The sequence below is a fragment of the Carcharodon carcharias genome, chromosome 6, assembly GCF_017639515.1.
Source record: "Carcharodon carcharias isolate sCarCar2 chromosome 6, sCarCar2.pri, whole genome shotgun sequence".
Taxonomy (NCBI): Eukaryota; Metazoa; Chordata; class Chondrichthyes; order Lamniformes; family Lamnidae; genus Carcharodon; species Carcharodon carcharias.
In genome coordinates, this window is record NC_054472.1 from 37,288,218 (window position 1) to 37,300,488 (window position 12,271).

General features: G+C 39.4%; 1 protein-coding gene across 1 annotated transcript in view; it reads left to right on the plus strand.

Annotated features, from left to right (window-relative positions):
• The window catches only part of rims2a (regulating synaptic membrane exocytosis 2a), a 1,407,304-nt gene that overhangs the window by 965,449 nt on the left and 429,584 nt on the right, over positions 1-12,271 (plus strand). The window contains 3 exon segments of the mRNA XM_041189340.1: positions 2,751-2,797; positions 3,994-4,106; positions 7,532-7,579. Of these exon segments, the coding sequence (XP_041045274.1) occupies positions 2,751-2,797; positions 3,994-4,106; positions 7,532-7,579 (208 nt within the window).

Sequence of the window (12,271 nt, forward strand, 5' to 3'; positions counted from 1 at the left end):
TTTGGTGCATCGGAGATCTTGTTTATGTTGACATTGTTGAGTTCTATATACACTGATAACCCTGCTACTGCTGGTCCACTCATGCCCAGGTAGAATACTTGTGGTTTCCATGCAGACTTTCCATAGCTGCAATTCAACGTAAGTGTACCAATGCAATGAATGGTTGACCCATTGTGCATAGTTAGTTTGGCTGCCGTAGGTTGTATCATTGACTTCCAATGGTCCAGACATTTATTCTTCGGGATTCTGACTGATAAGATGTTCACGCTCGCTTCCATCTTGACTTTGGCTTTGAGTGTGTTTGCCACTTTTTTTTGAGTATATGATGCTAATAGTAGCAAAAGCCTCCAACTGTTTGACTTCATCCATGCATCGTGTCACATTCACTATTTGGAAAGCCACTTCATTCTCTGGTTGAAGATTTCTCCACTCTGAATCTTCTCCCTGACCTATTTCGCTGCTAACGTCATCTATGGCCGGGATTTTCTGGCCCCATCATGGCAGGACTCGCCACGGGAGATTCCATTGACTCTTGGTGGGACCAGATGATCCCAGCGGGTGGGTAGGGCTGGAAATTTGTGTTTGGTGCACTCCCTGTTGTTTCTGCCAGTATGCTACACATACTTTTTGTTTAGTTGTATTTTGTAACCTCTGGTTGCATCTTTGGAATTAGATTTTGTATATTGGCAAGCCCAATGTCCTCACCTTGCAAAGGCCTTGGAAATGGGGACAGCTTCACCGTGGGTGCAGGAGCTGGCACTTCCTACACAACTAGTTTGTTTTCTGCGTCCTGGTTACTGTGCCAATACTGATAGCCACACCTGATACTTGCAGGTCTTGTTGTCCAGCAATAATTCCATATTTTCTGCCTACTTTTAGCAGTGTGTTAAAATAGTGGGCTTACTTTTTCTTCAAAAGGTCTTTTTGGAATGCTTAGGTCGGCACTGAAGTCATGACTAGCTCTGTTATCCATTCAGACAGTTCAGTTTCCAAAAAATCAGAGTCCTTACCCTTATCATGGCACCTGCTGACGTACTGATCAATTGATTCTTGTGGCTGTTGTCTGCAAGCCATCAGCTCCAATTGGTGTATTCTGAAGTTCACTTTTAAAGAAAGCTAATCCTGTAGCATATTCCACAGCTTAACAGAGCCCTTCTGATCCTCTTCAGACAGGCCCAAAGTATTGACTTTGTGCAACCCCTTGTTTTGAGTGGCTACCTTTATTTTTACTGCTTGTTTATCCAGCTCTGTGATGGATAAATCTAAAAAAGCATAGCTCCATCCTTTGTTTAAAAAGCCTAAATTTGGATAGAATGTCTGTGGCCTTTCTGTTCATGCTGAGGAGCTTGGTGATCGTCTTCCTAATGTTAGCTGTCTTTTTTAGACTCTCCAGGTGTATAGGGGATTTGTAATTTCTCTACTCTTTGAAGAGATTCAGCAATGCTGCTGAATTTTTTTCAATATTCCTGTCCCATCTTTTGGCTGTAGTTCAAGTTTTGGCCATACTCATGCCAGTGGTGCTATTTTCCCATTTGCACAGTAATGGCACCCAAAGATCTCTCAATGGCCTATGGCATTTCTGCCTGATTCAACACCAACAGCACAGTGTGACCCTGAACTGACTCACTGCTCCCGTTCATCACCAATCCAACTATCCCATAAATCATGAACTTGCTATTCTACAAAGTACTGTCTGTAGAGAGTCTCTACTCCCCGGGGTTTCAATGCACATACAGCCTCTGCATTGTACCAAATCTTGCCTGTGGCTCCTCCTGTGGTCTTCAGACACAATTCTTCCATGGTTTTATGTTTCTGGATTCCTTTACGCAAACTCACCAATCACATACATTGGACTGGCAAACAATAAATAGGTTCAATTTATTTTAAGACTCCAGCTGATTATATATATATATCTGATTGGGAAACCTGAAAGTGGGTTGGTAATACCGTGGCTGAATTGAAAAGCCATAGCAAAGAGCTGCAAAATATCAGGTTTCCAATCTGCTTCTGGTCCCTTGAAGTGAGCGGGTCAGAAAGGTTAAAATTCAGCCTTTGGTGTCTTCATGTACATCAACTTTTAAGTTATTGCACATTTGTAACTAATGCAAAGTTTTATTTGTGTAATATATTGTTAATCTCACGAGGACCTTCCCCAATGTCTAGTTGATTGCATCTGGTGATCCAGCCACAGATACAAATACTGCCTGCAGCAATCAACTCTTGAAAGCACCCAAGGACAAGGAAATTTTCATATAAAGGAGGGCTTGGTGTGCTTATTGTAATTTTATTTACTGAATTGCCCCTGGCTTTGCTATCAGAGGCAACTTCACCAATGAGAGTACATACCAGGACATTTTGACACAATCCTACAATTTCCCATGCATAATTTTAATGGATAGAAATCATGGCGGATGCACAACAAAATTCCCAGGGGATGAAACTCTACTTTGGGAGGTCAGATTCATAAAATTTACCATAATTTATTCATTATTAAAAGTGAGTCATAATTTAATGTATTTCTTTCTCCCTAATTTAAAATCAAGTGTGTTTATTCCATATTTTGACAAATTTAAAGAACTAATACATAGGAGAATGATTTATGGACCAATAAAATGTACCACTGAAATGGTAACCATCACATTGAAATGTGAACTAGTCATCAGCTTTTACTGTATGATATGGAGTCTTTCGGTGAAAGTATAGCAGCACTCAGTTGTTAAATTTTGCTTCATGTTTTTTCTTACTTGAAGGGATATTCCCCGGATACCAGACAGCACACATGGACAGCTAGAATCAAGTAAGTGTGGGTTGCTCCTCTCCACTTCAGTAAAATTTACTTACTTTAACACACTAATAAAATCAACATTAAATGAACAAAGTCAAGTTGACAATTATTCATGAATGCACAAGTTTGTAAAATTCTATCCTTTCTACCCCACTTATCTGTGGGCTGTGCTGGTAGTATCGTCACAACCTTGGTGTACTTGTATGGAGTCCCACCCCGATGCCATCTAACATTATAATGAAGTCAAGGCCCTAAATCCTTCTTCACCATTTGAGAATACAGTGTGATGTGAGCCCTCAAAGGTCATATTTATTAAAAAAATATATGCTGCCTTCTGTATTCTTGCATGGTTAAAATAATATGCGCTGAGCAACATTCATGCAAGTTATAATACCTTTCAAAGTTAACAGGGAGTGAGATTGAAGATTTGCTAACACGTATTGAAGAAGCAGATTAATCCAGCAGACTAAGGGCTTTTTATAGTGAGGATCAAAACCCCAAAACTTGAGAAACACTAGACTAATGTGCATCATTGCTCCTTTATCAAACATATCCGCAGCAGGACCACCAGTTATCAAAAAGCCCCTGTCTGAACTCAGGATTTTTTTACCAGAACATTCCTTTATACTTTAAATTGTAAAATCCCCCCTTTAAGTTAACTTGTCTCTGCTGTTCTTGTTTCTGTGTCCTTTCTCAGATACTCATGACTACACATAAATGAAAGCAATCAAACAGCTCCCAACCACACAGTGCAAAGTTTTCTTGGCCACACTAACAATGCGATTGATTTATACGAGCCTTGGAGCACATTTATGGAAAAATTCTAATGTTACAAATAAATGAATTGCACATTTGCAACCATTCTTATATTTTATTATCCATCTTTTGTTTTAAAAATACTTGTGCTTTAAAAATAAAGTATTTGTCAGACCATTTATTGCTCACTTACAGAGCCAGAATACAATGATGTAAATCACATCCAAATTCATCAGCATAATCTTCTCTCTGTCAGTACCTCTCCCTGATTTTGTCCAGGTGCGAGATTAAGTTTTCATTGTCATTTTGGTGTTAGGAATTTCTTTCGGTTCTAAGCTTTTGTTTTAGATTTTGTTCTAAATTCATTACTACTGTTAAAGTGTTCATTAATTCCTTAAAAAATGTGGGAAAAATAAATTTGTGCAATTAACAAAAATGACTTATATATACAGGTTCTAGCTCCTTTGAGTCTCAGAAGATGGAGCGCCCCTCTATTTCTGTCACTTCTCCCATGAGCCCTGGAATGTTGCGAGATGCTCCACAATTTTTGCCTGGACAGCTTTCAGTATGTAATCACTAATTATCATATATTTGTGCTTTTGTATATTTCTTATCTCCAACTAACGACATAAATTTGATATAACTGTACATGGGAAATTCTGTCTTTATGTTAAGTGGTATTGGTGAAGTTTCAAAGCATGGCAAAATTTCCAGGTCAAATACTGAGTGTAGTTCAGGTAACTGTGGACAGTTTTTTTTTACAAAAATGTTTTTGGTTTGAGTTTAGAAATATACATGTAAACACTTTTGAGTTGTTTTGACTCCATCATCAACCAAAGCATCATGGTGCAAGGTTAACTGGCAACAAATGACCAGGCTTCTCAGGCAGTGAAGACTTCCTCTTGAAAATTTTCACTTATCAAAATGCTTTGTCTCCATCCATGTTCAATGGTCCAGCAATTATGCTCTTACCAGTGCACTCCAGTGTTGACCATATTGGAATCAGTAGGGGGCACAGGACTTACATGGGACAGTGGGGTGCAAGCACCACCATGGGTGCATCCTTGGTGTCCACCTGAGCTATACAGTGGAAAGATCTGTTGATTACTTGCCTTTCTGCAAGGTATATGAGCTCCCTCCAAATCACAGCTATGTCCCCATTGGGGACTGATCAAAGCATGTTTTAAAAAAAATTTAGCAATGTTTGAGGATCCAGCTTGCTTGCCTGGCTTGGATCCCCCTTCCACAAGACCAGTTTGTCTCACTTATGCCCTGCCGACAAATGGCTAGCATGCCTGACCTCACTGGATGTATTAATGCTTTGACTTAGGGCATCCCTGCCCTCATGTCCACCACTAATGGCATTAGCTTTGCATGGATGAGTTGAAAATCCACCTCTTTGCAAAGCAGGCAAGAAAATAGTGAAAATCGCAGAGAGTATGTAACTGCATCCCTGCTGTTTTTGTTGAATTCTGTCCATTTCCTACGAGAGTTACAAGGTGAGGGGGTGGGGGTGGGAACAGCAGAGACCCTTCAAATTTCCAGGGCCTACTACTAATAAAGATACCTTTGGTTTACACCAGTGTTGTCCAATAGGATTTTGATGATCGCTAAACTTGTCATGGTCAAGTCACCATATTCACCACGATACAAAACATATACAACATTAGTAAAACAAATGTGCAATCTTTTGAAAAGAGGTTTGAGGTTTTAAACCATCAGCAATAAAGATTGATACAGTCACTTTCAGAGCCAGGACAACAGCTTCAAAAGTGTTTTGCATTCCAACTATTCTGCAATCAGGCCCTCTGTAAACACTCTGAAAAGGTGGTGACAATCTGTTACCTAAAGTGTTCTATTTCTGACAGTGGTAATCCAGATTATTTCAAAAAATCAAATTCCTTCATAAGTAAACTGTCTCTAATTTTTTAGAATTGAGAAATTAGAAGATTCGGGGAGGGAAAAGAAGCAAAAACATCTCTACTTACTGGCTTCTGTGCTCTGATTCTTGCCTTGCTTATGCTCTATTATTTGTCATTTCTGAACACAGTGTTGGGACATTTAATAGACCTTTGGCTCATGGCCAACATGTTGCAATCTTTTCTTTTATACTATTGGCGCTTATTCCTGTCAATTGCTCATTTCAACAGATCTATTAAGGTGAAGGCTGAACACATTTGGATGTTGCTGGTCTGGCCCAGCTTGCCAAAATTGCATATTTCACATCTCATTGGTGGCCATGCAGCACTATCCGTTGTTCAGTTGGCTCAAACTGCTTAACTCCCAACTAAATAAAACTAAGCTCTTCAGTTAGTATACCCCCTGTCACTAGATTTCCAAGAAAATTTTGAGAGCAATCAGACCACTACCTTTCACAGCTCTTTACAGAACGGTTACAAGGATGTAAATGTATCGTCACTTAGAGGCAACCAGAGAGAACAGGAACAGAGTGGACTGTTTATCATTGAGCAAGGGGCCCTTCAGATCGATATGTTACTCTTGTCTAACAGCAACCTGATTGATTCTTCCTTGCTCAATTAGGGAAAGACGACAAATAGTGGTCTAGCAAGTGACAGCTAGACTCATACTCACCCCTGCAATTTAAACACAACTCAGTATTAAGTAGCTCTCAAACGAACCACATCAATTTGTCATATGCCTGAGGCGATTCAGCACGTGTAGAGGAAAGCATTTCACTAAGATATATTATTTTATTTAAGTTTGTTACTCCATTTTTTTGTATTTGCTTATTTTTTCTTTATGCTCCTCCTCTTGAAGCAAATCTGCTTCTGATGGAGGGCAGGTAACTACTGGACTGTAACCTAAAGTAAGATAAGTGATAGTTACATAGTGAGACTAGTCTACAGCTTTCTTTGGTTTGGTGGAATCTGCTTTCCTCCTCTGAGGTTACACTCCCATCTGATTAGTTAGTGGAATCACACATAAATGTGCCAGTACACTACTTCCCTGAGCCACAGAGATAAAGCTGGCTTTTTGAGTGAGTGGACAGAATCTGTGAATGCATGTGTCCGTGAAGCTGAATGATTGAGAGAGGAAAATCTGCAAGAAAATGCAACCAGTGACCTACTTTAATGCAAAAACTTCAAATAGGACTTTTGGGTTTGCTCGTACATACAGCTGAGTCAGATATTTTTTGCCCAGTGCAGTAATTTATGGAGAAAATTGCGGAATATGTAACAACTGATTAAACTGGCACATGTTCCTAGATGTGCATTTAGAGGTTTCTGAATTCTCAGTTGTTTGTTTGCTTACCCTGGCTGATTTATTTGTTAATATCTTGTGCTATAATTCCAGAGTAGTTCCTGCTACTGCCTCTTTGAATGTGCCTTCTTTTTGCACAAATGTCATTGTCATTGCTTTTGTTTCCTCTTTGTATGTTTAATGTCACAACTTCTAACCATCCTCTGAATCGTTACTGTAACCTCTTTTGTATCTAATTTACAGGATTTTTGCTGCTGATTTACTGTGTGTCAGAGGGAAATAAAATCAGTAGAAAGAAATAAAAATAGATAAGTGCACAAGGCTGAAATTTAGACTGAAAATGTTAAACTATACCCTGAAAGGTACCAATGGGGGAAAAATCAACACTCTAATGGTGTTTTTATATATTGTGATCTCTTTTTGAACTAACAATGCAATTTCAAAATCTAAGAATGCCACTGAAATGTTGGCCTTCAGAATTGAATAGGCAGTAGAAAATCAAGATGGATTCCTTAAGGGAATATTGGCTTATTGAACCTCTCAATGAAACTTGTTGCAAATATAAGAGTTCAAAACGGCTTGTATTTTTGTAACTACGATCTCACCTTTATGTTTAACAAAGTGGGGCATCAAGGGACATACGGTAAAACATTTGCTGTGGTACTTGTGTCTTGTTTTCATTTTAGAGCATTCTTTAAGTGTCTGAGAGTGGATGTACTTTTAGTTTGGTTTTATTTATTTTCTTTGTTGTTTAATTTTGCTTACCAGAGCCAAAGCCTTAGTAGAAGAACAGCGCCTTTTGTTCCTAGGGTTCAGGTAAAGGCACTGTATATCTGAAAATATTATCATTTGGAAAATGCAGAAAAGTAAATCAATGGCAACAATTTTATTTTCTGCTTGCTCCCCCTCTTTGTTGTATTTTTATAGCATATATGCATATTTTATACCTCAGAACATCTCACCAATCTTAAGTAAAGCTCTGCATGTTTTCAGGAACAATAATCATCCACATTGCCATGACACTGTTTTAAAGAACAGTGAGCTGCATTTTCCAATTTACATTAGATCCTTCAATTGACCATTGGCAAACAAATGATACCTATGCAAACAGATCTTATATATAGTTGTGATAAGGAATATTGTGGTAAAGTTTGTGGTGGTCTTCCTTCTTCTTTGGGATCTTGTAATTGACTATGGCTCTGAAAAGTCAGGAATAATTCTTTTTAAAAAAATTTATCTCTTTAATGACTGCTTATAATCATACAGATGGGAGGTTTGGAATAGTGTGAGCCACAAAACGCTTCACAGCTGTAGTCTGTACACCCCAATCAGTCAGTAAGATGTGTGATTTGACATGGATATTAGGAGGCTTTTTCTTCTTCTTCTGTCTCCTGTGATGGAGTCCCTTTCTTTCATCCGGTGCTCCATTCAGTACACTGACTATGAGCACAGAATCCCTCCCTAATTAAGACCTACAAGTCCAAGAGATAGACAGTCCTGGGACTCAAACTAGTTGTTTGTTAGTTGGTTTCTAGACTCATTCCTATTTTATATTAAATATACAGTTATAATTCTCTTATTTAATTTTGAGATGCTTGTTTTTAAATTGTTCTTTAGACCTTTTCATCAAAGAGAGCTATGAGGTGGTTTACATGTTTATTTTCAGTGTTTTACCAAGGAACACCAATGTGGTTTGCTGTACACCATCCTTTATGTCTACGTAGAATCATAGAAAGGTTACAGCACAGAAAGTGCCCATTTCCCCGTTGAGCCTGTGCTAACTCTTTGCAAGAGCAGGTTTGCTAGTCTCACTCTCTTGCCCTTTCCCCTTAGCTTTGCATTATATTTTCCCATCAGGTGCTTATCCAATTCCCTTTTGAAAGCCATGATTAAATCTGCCTCGCGCATTCTGGCAGTGCATTCCAAATCCTAACCACCTGCTGCAAATTATCATTTTTCTTCATGTCGCTTTTGTTTCTTTTGTCAATTGCTTTAAATCTATCTTTTTTGGTTCCCAACCATTCCACCAGTGGGAACAGTTTCTCCCTATTTACTCTGTCCAGACTTCTCATAAGTCTGAGCATCTCTATTAAATTTCCTCTCAATCTTCTTTTCTCAAAGGAGAACAATGCCAGCTTCTTCTATCTATCCATGTAGCTGAAGCCTCTCATCCCTGGAACCATTTTCGTAAATCCTTTATACAATCTCTCTAGAGTCTTCACATACTTCCTGGTGTGTTGCCCAGAATAGGACACAATACTCTAGGCCATCAGAAACGTGCACTGAATTGCATATTAAGTCGTTAGAGCAAAATTATGCTTGCTGTTCTGGTTGTCTTCTGAAGTGGTGAAGACACTGCTTCATTATAGCTATCCTGTTATAGTGTTGCCACTCAAACATTTATCCAGCTAGAAGAATATGTTAAACAATGAAACCAATTACAAATGTATTTTGATGAAATCAGACCAGATATTACTCACTTATCTGTGTTATTGGAGGTTTGCCTGATCACTATCTGATCTGGCTTGTTCCAAATACCACCATTCTTTCATGCCTTGTTCTCAATGGGCAGAGCACCAGTGGCCATAACGGAAACATTTTTGCTGCAATTAATTTTCTGACTTGAAATGTGTAAACTGCTTTTTTATGGCAATGAAATTGTCTTTTGAAAAGTGGAAAACATTTATTCAATGTTTACAGATCCCCAGATTACTTCCAGTGAATACATTTTCACCAGCAAAGGAAAACATAAGAAGTGGGGTTTGGGAAGAAGTGGGGTTGATCACTGCAAAACCAGAATAAATCTGCTTCCAACTTACCTATAGATCTTAAACAGAAAAGGAATAAATACCAAGATCATTCTGTACTGGTGATTGTGAAATAGTTTCTGAATGAGGGATAGCTGGGCTAAGGTTTGTACTTAGGTACAATTTGTTTGCTAGCATATTAGAGCTTAAGTTTAGATACCATTTCTACCTCCCCATAGAACATTAGACTGTAAATTTATTTTATTAAACCTTCATTTGCAATTTGACAGAATGCTTCTTTGCTTTGCTGCATGTTTGAGGAATTGTCTGTTCATTCTATGCTCAGCTATATCTGTAGTTTGCATCATTGTTCAAACAAGTTTACTTTGATGTTAAAACTAGAAATTCTCAAGAACAAAAATATAGATCTGAATGATTAACTGAGAGAGACTGCCTGGAATAGAAGGAGTGAATATGAGGACATTGCAGATGGAAGGAGTGAATGGGTGAAGCAGTCACAAATGGAAAGAGTGAATGAGTGAGACAGTCTGTAATAGAAGGAAGTGAGTGACTGAAGCAATCCAAAATGAAAAGCTTATGAGTTGAGCTACTTTTGAGTTCTAGCTGACCATTAGACAGATTTCAAACCTGTCCTCTATACTTAAATGCACAAACAGCAGAGATTTATTTCCTCATTAGCATTGAGTCTTCAAGTTCTGAGACACCAACCAGGCATCCTGATGCAATTTACTGGATTGAATCCTGCCAACTTCAGGCCAGTCCAGTCAGCAGAAGGACAAGTACAGTCCTGGTCCTAGTCCTGATTGAGGGAGAGAGTCCTGATTGCAGAAGAAGCGGAGAGGCAGCAGCTCAGGTTATTTAAGTAGCACAGGAAGAATAAAAGTTGTATCAAATTTGCTTGGGATTGGCCTCTTTTCTTCTCAATCACCCATAAAGATGATCAAACATATATGACACATACTCTAATCATCTTTAACTTGTGTTCCTATCTAGATCAAAGGTAGAATTTACACTCTGACAGGTGGACAGGGGGTTTAATGTTAGATTGAACTTGGATGGTGCTCCCAGTGCCTACCCACCCACCCCAACCTGCTCACAATTTGATGCACAGTTTTGGAGGCTTTGGGTGACCCACCTGTCTTGGAGCAATTGAGGTCCTTAACTAATCACCACTTCAAGGCCTCTTCTCCTCCTGCCACCACCACCCCACTGCAATTTTTGCTGAGGTAGGCAGAGGACAGTGCCAAGTTTGAAGCCTGTCAGGTCTCAGCCCTTGGGCTATTGATGGGAAAGAGTGGGGGGTACTTCCTTTCCAGTCTCCTTGGGTGTATATCAAAGCTCCCTCCCCCGTTTCCCGCTCTCCCCCCGCCCCCATGCTTGCATCCCAGCACACCCCCCCCCCCCCACCCCATGTTAGCACCTAGCACCCCTCGCTGGGGCCCCTTAGGCTGGCCCTACCAAACACCCCCCCCACAACTTAACTCCCTATCCGGCTCCAGTGAGGATCACTGTCAGGTCCCAGTGGCACTGTTGGGACCAGAGCTGCAGTTGCTAAGCCAGCAGCCCTCAGAGGCAGGACTTCCTCCCCAGATGAGGATAGAAATCTCACCCTGAGCCAAATAATGCCCCACTGAACATTAAATGGCTGTGGGGTAACCAGCCTAAGTGGGGATGGGTTTTCCATCGACTTTTTCACCAGGCGTGGGCGGAAACCAGTAAGACCCTGCCTTAGATGTTCATTTTAAATCTGATGAAATCGATAGATATTTGGTAACCAAAGGTATTAAGGGAAATGGGTAAAGGTGGTTAAGTGGGAGTTAGGTCGCAGATCAGCCATGATCGTACTGAATCTGGAACAGGCTTAAGGAGCTAAATGGTTGACTTCTCTTCCGATGTTCCTAAGAAAAATGGCATTTGGGGCAGTCAGACCCTAATTTGCAAAAATGTTGAATGTGCCTATCACCCGGATGCAAAGTGGAAGACACCTTTGAAAATGGGGATTCATGAGGCAATAAGATCCCTTTTTGAGGCTTTTATTGCCCCATTAACAGTAGGTTAAATAAGTTAAAATCAAGCCCAGTGAATGAAACAGTCTCAAATGGAAAGAATGAGTGTGTGAGTGGAAAAGTAACAGAGAATACGAGAAAGGAATAGTTAGGGAAAGAGAATGAATGAAAAAGAGAGTACTGTACTTAGAATATTGGTGGAGAGTGAGAGACCTAGTGGAACTGAGAAAATAAATCAGACAAAAGGAATAAATGAAAGGCAATAAAATCAAGCTGAGAAAAGAAACAAATAAGAACTGTAGGAGCAATAACAGCAGAGAGAGCACAGGGAATACGGATATGAGCTGTTTGTGAGGCACAAGAGAGAGCATTTAAGTAGAAAGAACGATGGGAGAAAAGAGAGAACCTGGAAAAGAAACTGAAAACATAAGTAAGTGAGAGCCAGAAATAACATTATAGAGAGCGCGAGATGCAGTCTCTGCAGTTTTAGAAAAGTTTTCTTGTTTTCAGATTGAATTACATAATTTCTTGATCCCACATAATGCATTAAAATAAAGTGAACTACAGATTGGTTTCTGGTCTCTAGCTTGTTGTAGTTCTTGAAACAATGACAAAGTGCAAATGTCATTGCCAAATTTATGTTTTTTATGTCTGTTATTTTTGATAATAACTAATGGAGCTGTGCTATAATGAGTGTGATATACTGACTATGTTTGTTGTTATCCTTTTAGACC